At 45.1% G+C, this 18,526-nt stretch overlaps 1 protein-coding gene across 7 annotated transcripts in view; it reads left to right on the forward strand.

Annotated features, from left to right (window-relative positions):
• Positions 1–18,526, forward strand: part of BPNT1 (3'(2'), 5'-bisphosphate nucleotidase 1) — a 22,843-nt gene continuing 4,317 nt past the window's right edge. Inside the window, exons 1-8 of one of the 7 annotated variants that reach the window (XM_006761272.2) lie at positions 1–76; positions 7,336–7,463; positions 8,876–8,980; positions 9,871–9,978; positions 11,423–11,471; positions 12,767–12,858; positions 14,773–14,865; positions 17,860–18,057. In XM_006761272.2, coding sequence (XP_006761335.1) covers positions 7,344–7,463; positions 8,876–8,980; positions 9,871–9,978; positions 11,423–11,471; positions 12,767–12,858; positions 14,773–14,865; positions 17,860–18,057 — 765 coding nt within the window. In that variant the 5' untranslated portion in view covers positions 1–76; positions 7,336–7,343. Of the gene's footprint in view, positions 77–1,156; positions 1,332–4,382; positions 4,450–6,363; positions 6,449–7,335; positions 7,464–8,875; positions 8,981–9,870; positions 9,979–11,422; positions 11,472–12,766; positions 12,859–14,772; positions 14,866–17,859; positions 18,058–18,526 lie in introns of those variants that run through there. The other 6 variants (XM_006761269.2, XM_006761268.2, XM_006761273.2 and 3 more) reach the window with 6 other exon arrangements.

Raw genomic sequence — 18,526 nt, forward strand, 5'->3', positions numbered from 1 at the left:
ATGCAGTAAAAGGAGAGATTTTATTCAGATGAACTGTTTGCCAACCTGAGAACACAGCCTCAGGAGGAAACTAAAAGTGAGCTTCCCTTGAGGCAAGGGATGGGGCGGGGGCGGCCCAATTTTATAGCGACAGTCCCCGCCCAGGTCTGGGACGGGTCCAATTTATGCAAATAAGGAATCCAAATTTGCAGTTCGAACTTGCCTTCAATTTATTAAAAAGAAACAACGCAACACCCGTGAAGCGCAATAAAGCAACGTGCAATAACATGAGGTATAACTGCAGGGGTCTCGGCTTGCCAATCAATCGCAGAATTGAGGAGGAGGCTAAGCAACTTGCATTTATAACTCATACGTTTGCTATTTACTCTGCCATCTTGCTTTTCATTATTGGTCTAAGCACAGTGTCCTGCTTTTTAATATTGAAAAAAAGAATGGTTGGCTAGTCGCTTTGCTCAAGCAGCATAAAGTGTGCTCCTTAAACATACGGTGAATGCCTATGTGGGGTGGGAGGGAGAGAGACAATTTTTGTTTTTGCTGGTTTTAACTTTTGGCAGTGCATCAAGCAAAAAAAAAAATCATTAATATCCAGGAAGAGACCATCTCCTGGGAGTGATCAGCAGGCAAATGCAAACTAAATTCTGCATAAAGTTGTTTTGTTGTTGGGAGAGGAGGTGGAGGTGTCGTGGTTAACTCCTTCTAGGGCGAGATCACTAACCCAGGGAACATATTGAGTGGACAGTGGCCCTAACTGGTGTGGCTCTGTGGATAGAGCCTCGGCCTGCTGACTGCAAGGTCCCAGGTTCGATCCCGGTCAAGGGCATGTACCTTGGTTGCGGGCACATCCCCAGTGCGGGGTGTGCAGCTGATCTAAGTTTCTCTCTCATTGATGTTTCTAATTCTCTATCCCTCTTCCTTCCTCTCTGCGAAAAATCAATAAAGTATATTTTTAAAAAAAGAGTGGACTGTGTGCACAGAGTGGGCTGGGAGACTCGCTGAAAGCAGCAAGAATCCTTAGAAAAGTAGACACACACCTTTCACTTGGGCCGCGGGCAACTTAGCGCCAACCGAGAGCTTAAGGAAAACACGGAGCAGTGGAGTTTCTCCGGGCCGGGAGTCGGACGGGGCCTCGGCGACGCAGCTGCTCTGCGCCTGCGCCGAGTTTGCCGCATGCGCAGTAGCGGGGGTAGGGTAGCCCCACGTCCCCTGACGTCCTGTTGACTGGGAGACAGCTGTGCCGGACGCCGCGAGGGACCTGTTGCTTCATAACGCCTTTTGGGGGGTTATCCCTGGAGTGTCTTTCGACCAACTCTGTCCCAGGCCTGTCCGCGTAAGTAAGTTTCTCCCCTGCGGGCCAGGGCAAGGGCAAGGTGGCCTAACTCCACCCCTCTGCACAGATACGCGGAGATTCGAGGGATTTCTGTGCAAAAAGGTTGGCGTGACTCTGCGCGTCCGGATGGTCCTGTGTCGGACCTAGGTTCGTGAGTGTCACCATTGCAGGTGTGGAGATGAGATTTTATCTTCATTCTCCGGGGTCTTTATGGGCTCTGTTTTGTGAAAAATAACAAGGCAAACCTGGACTGTGGGCTTAGGGCGCCCCCATTGAGAGACTGTCTTACATCTGCAATTAAATCTCATTAAAAGAGCAGGGATTCTTCCTACAGTGTGTCCTCCCTACACACCTGTAGATTTGCTTGATTTACTTGTTTTCCTGAAATTAGACAGAATTGCTAGTTCGAAACCTGTACGTTTGGCTTTTTTGTTTTGTTTTTTGTTTTTTTACAGAGAGGAAGGGAGAGGAATAGAGAGTTAGAAACATCGATGAGAGAGAATCATCGATCAGCTGCCTCCTGCACACCTTCTACTGGGGATGTGCCCGCAACCAAGGTACATGCCCTTGACCGGGATCGAACCTGGGACCCTTGAGTCCGCAGGCTGATGCTCTATCCGCTGAACCAAACCGGTTAGGGCCGTTTGGCTTTTTTAATGCGGTTTTTATAACCTTTCCCAGAGGTTTCACCACTTTGCATCCTTGTAACAGTGCTCAGGACGAGGTGTCCTCACACTCCAGCCACATTTGAGCAAACTCTCTGATCTAGAATCTCACAAGCCAAAAGCCATTTCTCACGGTTTTTGTTTGCATTTCTATCATAAATAGTGAAGTTGGGCATTTCAGGTAGTTACCAGCCATTGCTTTTCTTTTTTCTAGGAATTGCTTGTTCACGTCCTTTGCTCCTTTTACTATTGGATTATTCATCTTTTACCTATGGGTGCATAAAAGCCCCCTTTTTTTGTTAAATATATTTCTTTATTGATTTCAGAGAGGAAGGAAGAGGGAGAGAGAGAAATATCAATGATGAGAGAGAATCTTTATTCGGCTGCCTTCTGCATGCCCCCTACTGGGGATCAAGCCCGAAACCCAGGCTTGTGCCCTTGGCTGGAATCGAACCCGGGACCCTTCAGTCCGCAGGCCGACGCTCTATCCGTTGAGCCAAACTGGCTAGGGCTAAAAGCCCTTTTTATGTAACAAAAATGAGCTCATGTATCTAGCATGTGATACAAATTTTTTTCTGGTTTTTGGTTTTTTTTTGGTCAATCATCTTTTTGCATTGCTTGTGGTGTTGTGACTATACAGTCAAAATTGTATGTGCAGTCAAATTTATCAGTACATTCTTTTATGGATTCTGCATTTTCGTCATGTTTATAAACCCTTTAACCAAACTTATAAAACACTTCACTCATTTTACTCCCATACTTTTAGAGTTTCATGCTTTGCTTTTAAAATCATGCACTAATCTGGAATTTGTATCGATATAAAGAATGCAAAAAGGATCCAACGTTTTTTTTTTAAAAAATTACCAATTGCCCCGCCATTTATGCCTAATTAACTTTCCCCCGTGATTTGAAATATCAGCTTTATTGAGTTTGGTTCTAGCTCTGGAGTTTATTTGATGGCCTTAATTTGTCTAATTCTGCCCAGGACTAACTTGTTTTAGTTACTCTAATATTATAGCCTATTTTGGTAACTGGTAAGGAGAGTATGCTCCGTTGTGCTCACATTTTTTATATTTCCAGATGACCTTGAACTTTAGCACCATTTGGTTGGGTTCCAAAGATAAATAATGTCAGTATTTTGATCGCACACTCATTAATCCCTCATATGCTCGCCACCTTTATACAGAATTCAAGATACTCTCCCAGGCTATGGAGAGAGAGTGAGAGAGAGAGAATGAATCTTTGGATTCCTGAACTAGCCACGCTGGCGGCTGTAAAGATTCCTTAAAAAATGGTGCCGAAACCGGTTTGGCTCAGTGGATAGAGCGTCGGCCTGCGGACCGAGGGGTCCCGGGTTCGATTCCGGTCAAGGGCATGTACCTGGGTTGCGGGCACATCCCCAGTGGGAGATGTGCAGGAGGCAGCTGATCGATGTTTCTCTCTCATCGATGTTTCTAACTATCTATCTCTCTCCCTTCCTCTCTGTAAACAATCAATAAAATATATTTTTTAAAAAATGGGATATTAGGTTGACTGTTTTCAGTGGTCATATAACCTTTTTTTTCATACCTACTCTAATCCTCAAGTCCAGAATGTGATTTAAAAGAAGCTGCACTATGTACCCTGAATCATAGTACAGCCTCTTTTAAATCACACTCTGGGCTTGAGGCTTAGAGTATGTATGATTATCAACAGAATATCTTCGGGGTTAAAATAACGTTGCAAAAGCTACAGGAATGTTTTAGCCTGTGTAACTCCGTGCTTCCCTTGTGCCGGGGACTGCCTTACATGCTTTCCATGTGCTTCTCGTGTAATAATTACAACTCCATGCCTTCGGTACCGTTGTTAGCTCCATTTTACAGATTGAGGCCCAGAGAGTTTAAGTGGCTTTCCTAAGGTCACACAGCGTGTATGTGCCAGGGCCCTGATCTGGACACAGGCAATTGTCTCCAATGCCTGGGCCTGTAACCACTATGCTGGTTTTCAGTAAACTCACACAAGACAGATCAGATCCCCTTACTGTACGGTGTTCTAATTGTTCACGCAGTGGTTCTCAACCTTCTGGCCCTTAAAATACAGTTCCTGATGTGGTGACCCCAACCATAAAATTATTTTCGTTGCTACTTCATAACTGTAATGTTGCTACTGTGATGAATCGTCATGTAAATATCTGATAGGCAGGATGGTCTTAGGCGACCCCTGTGAAAGGGTCATTTGACCGCCAAAGGGGTCGCGACCCACAGGTTGAGAACCGTTGCTGTACAGTGTTGTTCTAATTGTTCACAGGTATCACTCACCTTTGAGCCAGGTAAGCGAACGGGCGTGTTTTAGGACCCAGTGGAGTACAGATGGTAGAGAAGGAAGCAGTGTGAGTTTAATCTGAACTGCTATAAGGAAGTTAGTTAACTTGCAGGTAGCTTTTTTGGCCTGTTCTGTACCCACCGGTACCGGCTACAGGTAATTCTCATTTGGGGTCTGGGAAGGGTCACAATTAAAACGGCTTATGGGAACCTCTGTTACAGATGTTGCATTATGATAATAGAATTAGCTGCATTTTCTTTATACAAAGAGCCAACATTGTATTCATTTGTTTAAAAAAGTATGTGAGAACAATATTGGGGCTAGGGGACAGGAACATTTCATTGCTGATTCAGCTTGGACCAAAGAAATTCTTCAGAGGACATGGTAGACATGTTTTCCTGTGTGCCGACTGAAAAGAGATTTACAGGATCTCTTTGTCAGTCAATGTGCGCTTCGCACCAAACCTGATTTTCCACATTCGCATAAAGCTGATGTTCTTTTCTACATGGGGGTTCGTAAATATACATTTTCTGAAGAACGTAGGAGAAAGACAGAGCCTACAAGTTTTTCTTTGGAAGAAGTGACCGTGGACTTGGCAAAAAGAAAGGGGAGTGGTTTAGTCATGTATGAAGCCTGGCAAGGCTGTAATGACTGCTCAGCCGGCTCAAAGGTAAATGCTACCTGAGAACAGCAAGAACAACGCCGTACAGTGCGGGAAACCAGTCCGCCTTCCACAGGCCATCTTACGTAAGGCGGGGACTGAGTGTGCAACACATTAAAATAGCCTCATGGCCCCGGCCGGTTTGGCTCAGTGGGTAGAGCGTCGGCCTGTGGACTGAAGGGTCCCAGGTTCGATTCCGGCCAAGGGCACATGCCCGGGCTCGATGCCCCCCAGTGGGGGGCGTGAAGGAAGCAGCCAATCAATGATTCTCTCTCATCATTGATGTTTCTATCTCTCTCTCTCTCCCTCTTCCTTCCTCTCTGAAATCAATAAAAAAATATATTTAAAAAATAATAAAATAGCCTCATGGTGAAGACATCTGCATAGTACAGGTTAGTTGCCTGAATATTCAGTACAGAATAAAGCAGATATCTGGCTGGTGGAGGATATGAGGGAGTAGAGGTAAGGCAAGTGTTTTGTTCAATTATTTCTCCTGTTTTCTACTTGAGGTGTTGCTGAGATAGTAATTATCATAACCCATTTTTCCACGTGTAACACCGCGTATGCCAAGGAAATGAATTATTGCCTGATTGTGATGTAATAAGGTAAACAGATTTGAAAGACACTGACACCCACTTTTTATTTTCATCTTAATTCCAGACAGCTGTTGGTCACAGTATGGTATTCATTACCTTTTAGTTTGCATTTCAATTTCAGTTCTTTTCTTCTGAAGGGTTTCAGACACTTCCCTTGTTTGCTGTCTCATCGATGTTCATAATCCCTGTGAATAGAACGTGGATGATAGGAAAAAAGATGTAAAGAGGCTAAAAGGCACTAGGGCTGGTTTGGCTCAGTGGATAGAGCGTCGGCCTACACACTAGGGGGTCCCGGGTTCGATTCCAGGGTGATGTTTCTTTTTTTAATATATATATTTTTAAATATATCTTTATTGATTTCAAAGAGGAAGGGAGAGAGAGAGAAACATCAATGATGCCCTAGCCGGTTTGGCTCAGTGGATAGAGCGTCGGCCTACACACTAGGGGGTCCCGGGTTCGATTCCAGGGTGATGTTTCTTTTTTTAATATATATATTTTTAAAAGTGGCTGAAAGGCCCTGACCGGTTTAGGATCAAATATGTTCCTCTTTGAAGATACAGATTCAAATCCTGCAATTTTAGTGACTGAGGGACTGATTTCCTTGGCTGCCGAGTGCCCCCAATGGGTAGCCTTTAGCTGCCACCTCTCTGTGGGAATGCAGCAGCTGAGAAGAGCCACGTCACCTGGAATGGGTCGACAAGGGGATGAAGGGCCTTTCTCACTCGGACTGGGCTGCTGCCTTTGATCCTAAAGGCTGTCTTCTCCCTATTTTTCTACCGGGGCCAGAAACGACTCAGACACGCATTACTTTTCTATACAATTGGTCTTCACTCCAGTTAGTTACGCTGCCACTCTCTCTGTGTGGCTACTGATGAGGATGCTGGTAAATAATCAGCAGGTGAAATTTCACTTCATCTCTAAAGCAATACTCGCTGATTTTTCAGAAACTAATTGTCATCACATGCAATCCCTCCCCTTTTTAATTACTCCACACATACAGGGTATACAGCCCCCCCCCTAAAAATGTATGCACACTATGTCTGTAGATTCTATTTCATTTTGAAAATGAAATGCATTTTAATAGTACTACTGCCTTTATAATTATTCAAAGTGTGCATACATTTTGGGGGGACACCCTGTATATCAGTGACGGCGAACTCATTTTTTTGGTTGATTTTTCTTTGTTAAATGGCATTTAAATATATAAAATAAATATCAAAAATATAAGTCTTTGTTTTACTATGGTTGCAAATGTCAAAAAAAATTTCTATATGTGACACGGCACCAGAGTTAAGTGAGGGTTTTTCAAAATGCTGACACACCGAGCTCAAAGGGTTCGCCATCACTGCTGTATATCCACATCCCTTATGCTATTCACACCTGTCTTGGCACCAGGTCTACGCTATGGACCTGAGGGTTTAATACTTTATTCCCAACGCACCACAATATCAGCTCTTCAAGGAAGATGTTATGTATTTTCAGCTCGGGAAGCGCGCACCACAGTCTTTGCACGTCACACACCTCGTGCATAAAGCTTTCTCGCATGCTCAATCGGCTGGGACCTGTTGCCGCCCCATTTCCCATCTGCAGAGAGAGAAGACTTAGAGTTTATTGAGAGCTATTACTGAAATGGGGTTTTTCCAAGTCTCTCTTAATGATCTCTATGGTTAAATGGGGCAGCCCCAAGTAAGCACGCAATATGTACGTGCAGAATTGAATTCAAGTAAAGAAAAGCCAGTGGCTGGCTCTGAAAGTAACAAAACCTTTCTCTCCCTTTCCCTTTAGGACTGACCATGGCTTCCGGCCACACGGTGCTGATGCGGTTGGTGGCCTCAGCATATTCGATAGCTCAGAAGGCAGGAACCATAGTCAGACGTGTTATCGCCGAAGGAGACCTGGGAATCGTGGAGAAGGTACCGGGAAATCTCATCTTATTTCGTACCGACTTGGTTTTTGTTCCTTGAGGTTTCGCTCAAGGATGTAATAATCTGGACAGACTTTAATAGCTAGAATAATCAATGGCTCCCCTTTGGAGATTGCAGAATGGTGAGGTCTGACCCTCACCCAGTAGGAAGAGCAGGGAATATTTGCGCTAGGGAAGAAAAGAGCAAGAATAGCTTTCTCATAGAGTTAAATGACTGCCAGTGTGTGTTTTTCTCTGGTGGTCTCTGAACTTCATTGATATATGTCGTCTTCCAGTTCAACAATTCTCTTCAGAGGTTTCATTCAGCAGATACTTGTAGAGTACCTACTGTGCGCGAGGCATCACTCTTTAGGGAATGAAACAGAGATCTCTGCCTGGTGGCACCACATGGGAGCAGAGTAGCACTTGGCATCGAGATAAGCAGCAGACCTCAGTGTTCCATAAAAGGGTTGATTTTCATGATCATTGCCGAACTCATTACAAAGCATCGTAAAAATTCTACTGTGTACGTAAATTCATATCATCTGTGAATTCATCTAACCAGGCATGTGTAAATGAGAGCAAGTCATAATTCTCTGAAAAGAAACTAACAAAGGAGGTTGTGGCTGTCAGTTCTGAGATTTTCCACTGTCTTTCACTAGCATGATTCTGGATTGAGTGGGTGCCATAGATGAGCAGCATATTAAATATTATGGTTGTTCATTTTTATATTTCAGGAATAGGGATTTTTTTCTTTACACTGAGGAAGTGCCCTGGGGACCCCTTGAATTACTAGGATTCGGATTAGTGAGTGAAAGTTCTGGAAGAATCCATATAAAGAATTCCTTTCAAGTAACTAAAGATACAGTGTCTTTTTAGCTTTGACTGCCTTGAAGTTATGAATTTTCTATCTCTTATCCTGTTTAAGCAAAAATAGTGATCTAGAGATCTTATGAAAGCAATTTCTTTCCTTTTTGTAAAATATGTTTTTATTGATTTTAGAGAGAGGAAGGGAGAGGGAGAGAGATAGAAACCTCGATAGAGTGAAACATTGATGAGCTCCCCACGCCCCCTACCGGGGATCAAGCCCACAATCCCGGCATATGCCCTGACCAGGAATCCAACTTCTACCTCCTCATACATCGAATGACACTCAACCAACAGAGTCATACTGGCCAGGCATGAAAGCAATTTCTGAACTGGGAAGCACACCTTCTGATAATCTGAAAGCTCCTCTCCAAACTTTTACCACTTTGAATCCCCTGAGAAAAATCAAGCCAAGAAAACAGTTGATCATTTGATGTTAAGTCCCATGAATCTAACAATAGACAGGGTCATTTAAATGATACAGACGCTCATGTCTTAGGCATCGGAGGACGACCTTGCACATGAGCTCTGCTAACGCTTGCCTCTCTGTTGCAGACCAGTCCAACGGACCTGCAGACCAAAGCCGACCGACTGGCTCAAATGAGCATCTGCTCCTCCCTGGCACGGAAGTTCCCCAAACTAACCATCATTGGGGAAGAGGTGAGAGTTGGCAGGGCAATGTATGTATTTAAATGCCTGTTTACCATATGGGTGTACAGTGGCCACGTTAGTGCTTTATATACCACTATTATGACCTCAAGCATTATATCTACCATTTTAACGCAAAAATAATTATATTCCTTAAGACTTGAAGGAAATGTTTGATTCTGAAATATTTTGGTCCATTTCTAGGCCAGATGTCTCAATTCTTGACCATCAAAGATATGGTTTCTGTTATAATATTCAGCATCTGAACTAAAAGATGGGCAGAATTCTAGAAGTTTAGGATAAAATGGGTTTTGTTTCTGTTTTTTCAAAACATTTTATTGATTTTAGAGAGGAAGGGAGATGGAGAGAGAGAGAGAAACATCAATGATGAGAGAGAATCATGTTGGGCTAACCCCTGCACGCCCCACACTGGGGACCAAGCCCCCATCCCTGGGCATGTGCCATGACCAGTAATGGAACACAACCTCCTGATTCATAGGTTGGCGCCCAACCACTGAGCCACACCTGCGGAGCGTCTGTTTTTCTAATTAGGCTTACTTACATACTTAGCCAAACACCCTAACGCTGGGAAAGTAAAAGAATGGATGTCTCATGTAATTGAGAGAGCAGTAGCTGATGTCAGAACCACTTATTTTGAAAAGTTTATAGTACGTAAAAATTCTTTTCCTTCTCACTGATCAGCATAATGAACTTGGGACTCTCTGTAGCCAGCTTTGACGAGCTCTATCTGGTCATGTGTGCAGTTTTACTCAGTTTGCTTTAAAGCGCCGAGCCTCAGTGGTAAGAATAGTGAAAACGGATGCTGACATTTCTTCCGTCACTGACACCGAAGCTCTCGGTGGCCACCCGGCCACGTCAGTGACCAGTGTTCTCTGCTGCAGGACCTGCCTTCTGAGGAAGTGGATCAGGAGCTGATTGAAGATGGGCAGTGGGAAGAAATACTCCGGAAGCCGTGCCCGTCACAGTACAGCACGATTAAAGAGGAAGATGTACGTTCCACATCATTGCTCAGCTCTCTGTTCCTCGTTCTTGGTGGTCTCTTTGTGTTTGTTTCTGCCATAGTTAAAGGGAAAACACTCGCCTAGGATGATGGGAAGTTGGCAGTTATAAAATAGGGGCACCCAGGACTTGGGAAACTTTCAGAGCCAACGTGGGGTATCAGGCACCACATGGACTGTCTGACCTGTTAATTTAGAATTCAGTTTCTCGTGCTTTTGGTTTCTTCTTCACTCTAAAACTATTCTTAAAACGACTTTTAGGGAGAAAATCTAATTTTTTACATAGCAGATTTGGTAGTAGAACATTTCATTGGCAACTGGGGCCGAAAGGAGATGAAACAGACCACTACCTTACATTTTTGGAAGGCCGTGAAACTCGTCTCGCCTGCGTTTTGTCGTTGCTTAAGTTACATCCGTGACTTCAGATAACTGTCACACTTCTTTGATTTTCTACTTTTAATTTGTCTAACACACACTCATTGAATACTCACTGTGAGTAAGGCACCTTGCTCTGGGGTCTGAAGGATGCACAGGAAAGGAGACGTGTCTTTCATCAGAAGAAGCCCTCGCTGGCAAAGTCCCATCGCGTTCCAGTTCTGGCGGTTCATGGCCACCTGGCCTGCATCAGGTCAACAGTCCTAAGTAGAAGGGACTCCTTTTTCTGTCTACTGTCAGTTCTGTAAACTGGATTTTTCCTTGTCATATACAGATGGTGACCTTACGTCAGTCACGTTGTCATTTTTTATTTTTTATTTTTATTTTTTATAAATATATTTTATTGATTTTTCACAGAGAGGAAGTGAGAGAGACAGAGAGTCAGAAACATCGATGAGAGTTGTCATTTTTTAAAATCAGCGCACTTTGGCACCACTCTGGCGTTTCCCCGCCTCACCATCTAGAGCAGCAGTTCTCAACCTGTGTGTCGCGACCCCTTTGGGGGTCAAACGACCCTTTCACAGGGGTCGCCTAAGACCATCGGAAAACACATATATAATTACATATTGTTTTTGTGATTCATCACTATGCTTTAATGATGTTCAATTTGTAACAATGAAATTGGGGGTCACCACAACATGAGGAAGTGTATTAAAGGGTCGCGGCATTAGGAAGGTTGAGAACCACTGATCTAGCGCTCAGTGTGTACCCGGCATTGTGTCCAGTTGCCGCTGACAGTCAACCCGGGAAGCACTTCATTTTTAAAATTCTTAGGTCAGACTTTTCTCCAACTGAACGGGACTTGTTCCATGACTGCAAAACAATACGTTTCTTTTTACCATCACAAAACTGATGACACTGGCGTAAGCCATCTGTAATATAATTTCAGAACTGAAATAAAAAGGGAGTTGTTTTGGTTAGTCTATTTAAATCTTTTTTTTTTTTTTTTACATATGTATGTTTTGGAGACTTAATGTGGCTATTTCCTGGTATCTTTTAGCTTGTGGTCTGGGTCGATCCTCTGGATGGCACCAAGGAGTACACTGAAGGTTGGCACCTCTTTCCTGTTTGTATTGGGAGCAGGAGGACGAGCCTGTGATGTTGAGTGTAAACATTTACTGTTTCTTATGTTGTGTGAAAAGCCGGTGTTAGGTTTCATGTGTGTGTCCTAAAGCTGTGTTTGTGTCCATCCTAGCTAACTGTGGTTATACATCAGTGATTGTCACAAGACACAGAGAAAATTCATCTCCTTCTCATACCCCCCCCCGACACACACAGTCTACCAGCCCCCCAATTCTAATGGCCTTACGTGAGAATAACTAGCATTGAACCAGTGTTACCATACTGAACCCCAGCTTTGTTGGTGTAGAGCCCCAAAGAGAAGCACAACCGTACTGCCCTTGTTCCTCCACTGGCCCTATCCCCTCTGCCCCCCCATACACTGTCCCTTCACTGTCTTTCTGTTCCACCTCACCTTTAAAGATGGGTTTGGAAACACCGTGCAATATTTCTCTCTTCTGAAATTATTGAAGATGAGAAAGAGAACAAAGCAGCAAATTAACATAAAATGGGCAACATGAACATAAGACCAGGCTCAGAGCCCAAGTCTTAGATTTTACGAGCATAACGTAAGCTTTGAGTTTTACTTCTGAACTAAAGCGCTCCCTAGTTTTTCTTACGTTGGTTCTCCGCTGCATGGCTTGAAAAAAAGAAAATTTCTCATTATTACTAGAGAAAACTCTTTCTCTGTCCTTGGAGGAGATGTAGCTGCAAAGAGCGAGTCCTGCAGAGTGTGTGCGTGCGTGAGTGAGCACGTGTGCATGTGTGTGCATGTGTATGTATGTGTGTGCACTGAAGACATCTCCACTGTGGAACAAGGAGGCTCTGGACAGCTTTAGGGTACACACAGCACCTACACAGCTGGCCTACATCCCCACCTCCCCCACCTCTGGAGATTTTGATTCACTGGTTCTGGGAGAGGGCTTGAAAACCTGTATTATAAAAGTGACTCCAGCAGGCAGGAGTGAGCTGGATGGTGGCAGAGGGGGCACAGGGATCCAGTGATAATGGCTGTGGAATTATGGCCGGTCAATTTAATTGGTTTTCAGAGTGTACTAATGAGACCAGACGTGGCAATCCAGTGACGTGGCCCTACACCCCTCTTCTCTCTCTGGCCAGCTCTCTTATAATGTGTGCATTTTGCCAGAAGTTGGATTGATCATGGATGAATCACAGTAGATTCCATACCTTTACTGCAAAAATAACCCGCAGCAATTGACGTGCCGATGACGAGTCATGACATGAAAAAGTTACATCATAATCGATACTCATTTCTTCTCTCTAGGTCTTCTTGACAATGTAACCGTCCTGATTGGAATTGCTTATGAAGGGAAAGCCATAGCAGGAGTTATTAACCAGCCGTATTACAACTACCAGGTAGGACTGTAACAGATACAGTTTTTTTTTTTTAATGTAACAAGGACAGTTTATTTCAAGAGGCAGCCAGATGAGACGGGGGGAAAGCCCGACCCGCTTCCCCAGGCAGATGAAGGTTTTGAAGGAGTTGAAAAGGGGTCTTTTTGTGCAAAGGGAGAGGAACCAAACAAGTCTAGAATCAGGTAAAGGGAGTTAATGATTTGGTCTGGAGGGCAGTTTTCACAGGACTCCTGTGCTAAGTCTTCCGCATGGCCGTGGCGTGTGGTGTCTGAGGAGTCACCCCTAGACTTCTTGGAATCTTCTGGGTTTCCCTCCGTATTATCTTTAGATTCAGTCTCCTGATTCCCAATGTTGCTGCAGACAAGCCACGTTTCAGCATCTCCAAGCCTCAATGGCACCTGCTCACGTTTCTTTCCCACTTGAGTCACTTCTGTGGGAAGCCAGATGCCAGAAAACAGGGCCACTCGAGCAGGCTATGGGGGGGTGGGAGGCAGGGGTCAGGGAACGGAGGACTCCGGCCAGTGACCAGTGCAGATGGACGCCTCGCCGTGCACCTGGCTGTGCTCTCCTGCTCTCTCACGCAGACATGGGAGCTGGGCTGAGGCGGCCAGCAGGTCGATGTTGCCCACACATGGCGGCCCCCACCGCCAGGGAGGTGGCGGGGAAGCCACACACAAATATTTTATTAGATTAATAATTACAGTGATATATGGTCCCTGATATTATCTAGCCTGGTGGTGTCTAGCTCAGTTGCACGTGCATTTATCTTTTCAAAATACACCCCAGACCTGTGGAGTCAGAGCTTCGGGGGGCATTGGTGCCAGGGATGCATATGTCATACACGCAGCACAGGCCTTAACGTTCAAATGCAGATGTTTGGGGATTACTGATGTGGTTCTGGATTAGCCTGGTCATTGAGACGCCTGGTTTACGGGTGGCCCTTCAAGCACATTGAAGAAGGGAGCCATTCGAACCGAGAAAGATGCTAGCCATGTTGTTTCCCAGGTAACACTGCCTCGCGCCTGAACTAGAGTCAGCGTTGAAGCAGAACCGAGCACGCTCCTGCACCCTTTCTCTTACTGTCTCTCTAATAGCATTGGGCTTTCTACTCTGCTCCCAAGAAATTGTCTTCCTTAGAAGCAGGAGATTAATGTGAATCCAAAGCAGGAATAGATCATTAGATCACATTAAAGTTAAAGGAAACGATTGAGATTATTGCTTCAAGTATTGACATGAGTCAGACCTTGATAGAACGTTGGAGAAACCAAGTAACCAGAGTGAGGACTATTCCTTCTGAATTTCCAATTTGAGTTAAGAGCAAGCGTAACCTCTACCTCTAAGATAGTTTTGTTATATTCTACCATTTGTATGATAATAACTATTTATAATCATGTTCTTCTTAGGATTATTTCGCAAAACTAGTTACGCATTATTGGTAAAGTTTCTCATATTAAGTATCCACTAAGTATTTTACTGTGACTTTAATGTTTATGTAATATTTTATTTTATTTTTTTATTATTTTTTTAAATATATATTTTATTGATTTTTTTACAGAGAGGAAGGGAGAGGGATAGAGAGTTAGAAACATCGATGAGAGAGAAACATGGGTCAGCTGCCTCCTGCACATCTCCCCACTAGGGATGTGCCCGCAACCGAGATACATGCCCTTGACTGGAATCGAACCCAGGACCCCTGAGTCCGCAGGCCAATGCTCTATCCACTGAGCCAAACCAGTCAGGGCTATGTAATATTTTATACAGATAAAAGTTTGTGGCCTTAAAAGGGAGACATTTTTTTCCTAGATAACATTGTAATGCATGGCACCTTTCATCCAAAAAGGATCTGAGTGCTTAGAAGTTGTGAATAACATCCATCCCTTCTGAGATTAGAAAACTTGTATTCATTTTCCACAGAACAATGAAAAGCAGAAGTTGAGGGAACGCAGGAAGGAAGCAAAGGTGAGAAGAATAGCTAGGGTTCTGGCTCCACTAGTTGGCAGCAAAGAGGTAGGAAACCTGTGTTGCTGGCCAGTCCTCATCGAGCCCACGCAGCCGCTCATCTCCTCCTGTCCTGTTTCTCCCCTTTGTCGCCTGTCCCTTCACCACATTCCCTCTGTATACTCTGGTTATCCTTTCTTCCTTCCCTCTTGCTTGTGCCTTGAAATATGTTGCAACAAGGAGAAGGTTGCTCAGCTCTGTTGGTGGTGCTCAAGGCTGAATATTCAACTTCCAGTCATCGTCATCACCATAATCGCTCAAATGCATCAAGAATTTGTTATATCCTACCGGCCTCAAGGGGTTCACATGCATTATCTCTAATGCTCACCATCACCCTTTCACCTTGTCCCTGTTTTATTTTTTAAATATTTTTATTGCTTTCAGAGAGGAAGGGAGAGGGAGAGAGAGATAGAACCACCAACCAACTGCCTCCTACACACCCCCTACTAGGGATTGAGCTCACACCCTGGGCATATGCCCTTGACTGGAATCGAACCCGGAACCCTTCAGTCCTTGGGCTGATGCTCTTTCCACTGAGCCAAACTAGCTAGGGCCCTTGTCCCTGTTTTAAAGAGAGAGAAACCAAAGCAAGTAACTTCCCTGGGTCACCCAGTGTGTCGATGGCACGTCTGGGATTCAAACCCCAGTCCAACCTCTTACCAATTCCTCTACATTGCTCTTTTGAGCCGGATGAAAGACCTTTAACAGTTAAAACTCCGTTATTGCTTCTAACAGATACTGAAGCTGGTAGGCAGTTGAAGGAAACACTCGGCTTAGTGCAAAGAAACCCAGTGTATCCTTATATGGGCGCTAGCTTCTTAGCCATTCTGGGATTTAATTTAACTCATCGGTAAGGTGAAACGAGTAGCCTCATTGCCCCCAGAAAGTTGGTGGGGAGCCTTTGAGGGAGAGAGACAGTGAGGAGATGGCGATCAGGAGCACAGAGGAAGCTGGCTGGCCGCCTCATGGGCCTGCATGGCCCTGCCCACCAGATGCCGGATTCCATGGTCCTGTACTCTTTGCCTCCATATTCATTTATGTGGCCCAGAATATTCATTTTCAGGCCCAGAATACTCGTGCCCATTATTTGTGTTTTAAATATATTTCTATTGATTTCAGAGAAGAAGGAAGAGGGAGAGAGAGAGAGAAACATCATTGATGGGAGGGAATCATTGATTGGCTGTCTCCTGCACACCCCCTACTGGGGATCGAGCCCGCAATCCGGACATGTGCCCTGGCCAAGAAGCGAACCGTGACCTCAACCACTGACCCACACTGGCCAGGCTCGTGTCCACTATTTGTATTGCTTTCCTTTCTGCTTCAGAATAACGAAAGCTAAGTAAGTCAGCTTCTTGATAAGTCCTCTCAGCAGCCAATCTGAGGCCCACTGAGCCCTCAGAGCCACCATTGAGCCCATCGGTGTGTCAGGCCCCAGCCTCTCGGTAGTGCAGGCTCCAGGGGCAGAGAGTCCCCAGTGCTGGCCCTGCGGTGCCTCTGGTGCCCCATTTGCAGGGCATGATACCGGCAGGCAGCCTCCAGGGATTGCAGGCCATGACACTGTCGGCGTCCTCGGGGATCACTCACCTGCAAAGAGCTGCCTCGCCCAGTGGCCCGCTCCTTCCCAAGGCGGTCCACTTCCGGGGACTGATGAGTGCAGGACAAAGGTCTGGCGTTGCACCCCAGTTGGTACCACCCTGAAGGGCCAGCCTAGCTCCAGAGCTCCCATAGGGCCGGTGGAGGCTGTCGGGTCTGTGTCACAGCTCAGCTTCCCCCTCTGTCCACTCGTGCTGCCTTCCCTCCCTCCCATGGGTGCTGGCCCCATGGGCACTCCTCCACCACCATCCCACCACCTCGGGGTCCTGCTGCAGGACACACAGGTGCTTGTTTGAAAGCGTTTCGCAAGTAAACTGAGGCAGCCCAGCCTAATGCTGAGGACTGTCGGCTTTGAACCCAGAAGAACCCATCAGCCTTTGGTGATGTTCTTCCTAGAGTCCTTGGTCAGGTTATTTCATGGTTCCAGTCTCTTTTTTTCTCGTCTGTAAAGTAAGGATGATAACACCTACTTCATGGGGTTGTTTGGGAGATTAAATGCGATACTACATGTAAAGCACTTAGTACGTGTCAAGTATTCAGTAACATACTTATGTCTGTATGCCTACCGTATACTAGAATGTCTATTATCCATAATAATAAAAGCATTAATATGCTAATTAGACCGGACAGCCAAATGACCTTCCGGACAAACTTGCTTGAATTTCGTGCATCGGGCCTCTAGTGTTAAGTAATGGTCTTTTTGATGACTTTGCATTAATCATTTTATGCATCAATTTTACTTGGCATGCAATACCGGTTATGTTTTTCTACATGAAGTGCATAGTCATAAACAATGTGGTGGAAAATGCTTCGAGCTCTGCAAAGGCAAATACAGGCTGCGTCGGCATTGTCATTTTACTACCGCCATTGCCAGTGAAGTCTGTGACCTTGACCTCCTTTATCCAGGCTGCTCTTTGGTAACAGCCTGTTCAGATATTCTGTCTCTATAGCAGCAAAATGCATTATCACCACCGCCTAGGCCTAGGTCGATAGGATCCTGCCTGCTTCTCGGGTATGGAAAAGTACTAATCAGTACATGGCGTTTCATTTCCCCGGGGACTTCAGTGCCCTTTGCAAAGAGCTATTTCAAATACGATAATGAGCTTATTCAATGATTCAGAGAGCAGCACGAATTAGCCTATCTCCTCTCCCGAGGACTCCAGGGAATAGCCAGAAGTTCCCTTCAGTGCCTTTGAAACCCAATTATCAACCAAAACAGCAGTGAGAACGGCCCACTGATTCCCTAGGGAAACTGTCTCTGTCGATGTTACTGTCTTTGTACTCTATAGCGTCATCATGTTTTTATGATCTAACAGTTAGGATGCTGTGACAGCTCAGTGTTCTATTTGTTCTGAGCTGACATGTTCTCCCACTCATCATAGGCTGTGCTGGTGTTTCCCGTTTCCACAGGCAGGGCCGGGTGCCGCGCTGGGAAGGACAATCTGGGGAGTTCTAGGTTTGGGTGCCTTCGGGTTCCAGCTGAAAGAAGTGCCTGCTGGGAAGCACATCATCACCACCACCCGGTCCCACAGCAACAAGCTGGTCACCGACTGCGTCACCGCCATGAACCCCGACGACGTGCTGCGAGTGGGCGGGGCGGGAAATAAGGTATGAAACAGTCCGCCACCCACTCGCAATGCAGTTGACTCACTGAAGGGAACATGTGAGCTTTTAACTAAAGGTCAAAGAGGAGTTTGGGAGGAGAGATTAAAGATTGTAATTTGCCATTCAAAGCACATTTCAGCAACATTTTTGATTTTTTTTTTTTTTAAATGTGAAGGTTCAAATCTCTTGTGAAGACAGTGCAGAGAAAATATAGCAACTGGCTGGTGTTGCTCAGTGGTTAGAGCATAGGCTGGCCACCAGAGGGGGTTTGCTTCCCCCCCACCCCTTTGAGGCATGTGTGGGAGGCAACCAATCAATGTGTCTCTCTCACCTAGATGTTTCTCCCTCCCTCCTTCCCTCCCTTCCACTCTCTTTGAAAAGTCATAGAAAAAAAATACCCTCAGGTGAGGCTTAACTAAAAAAAAAACACATATAAAATGTCGTTAGGATGTGTGACTCAGTGGTTGAGAAT

Source organism: Myotis davidii, unplaced genomic scaffold, assembly GCF_000327345.1.
Source record: "Myotis davidii unplaced genomic scaffold, ASM32734v1 scaffold174, whole genome shotgun sequence".
Lineage (NCBI taxonomy): Eukaryota > Metazoa > Chordata > Mammalia > Chiroptera > Vespertilionidae > Myotis > Myotis davidii.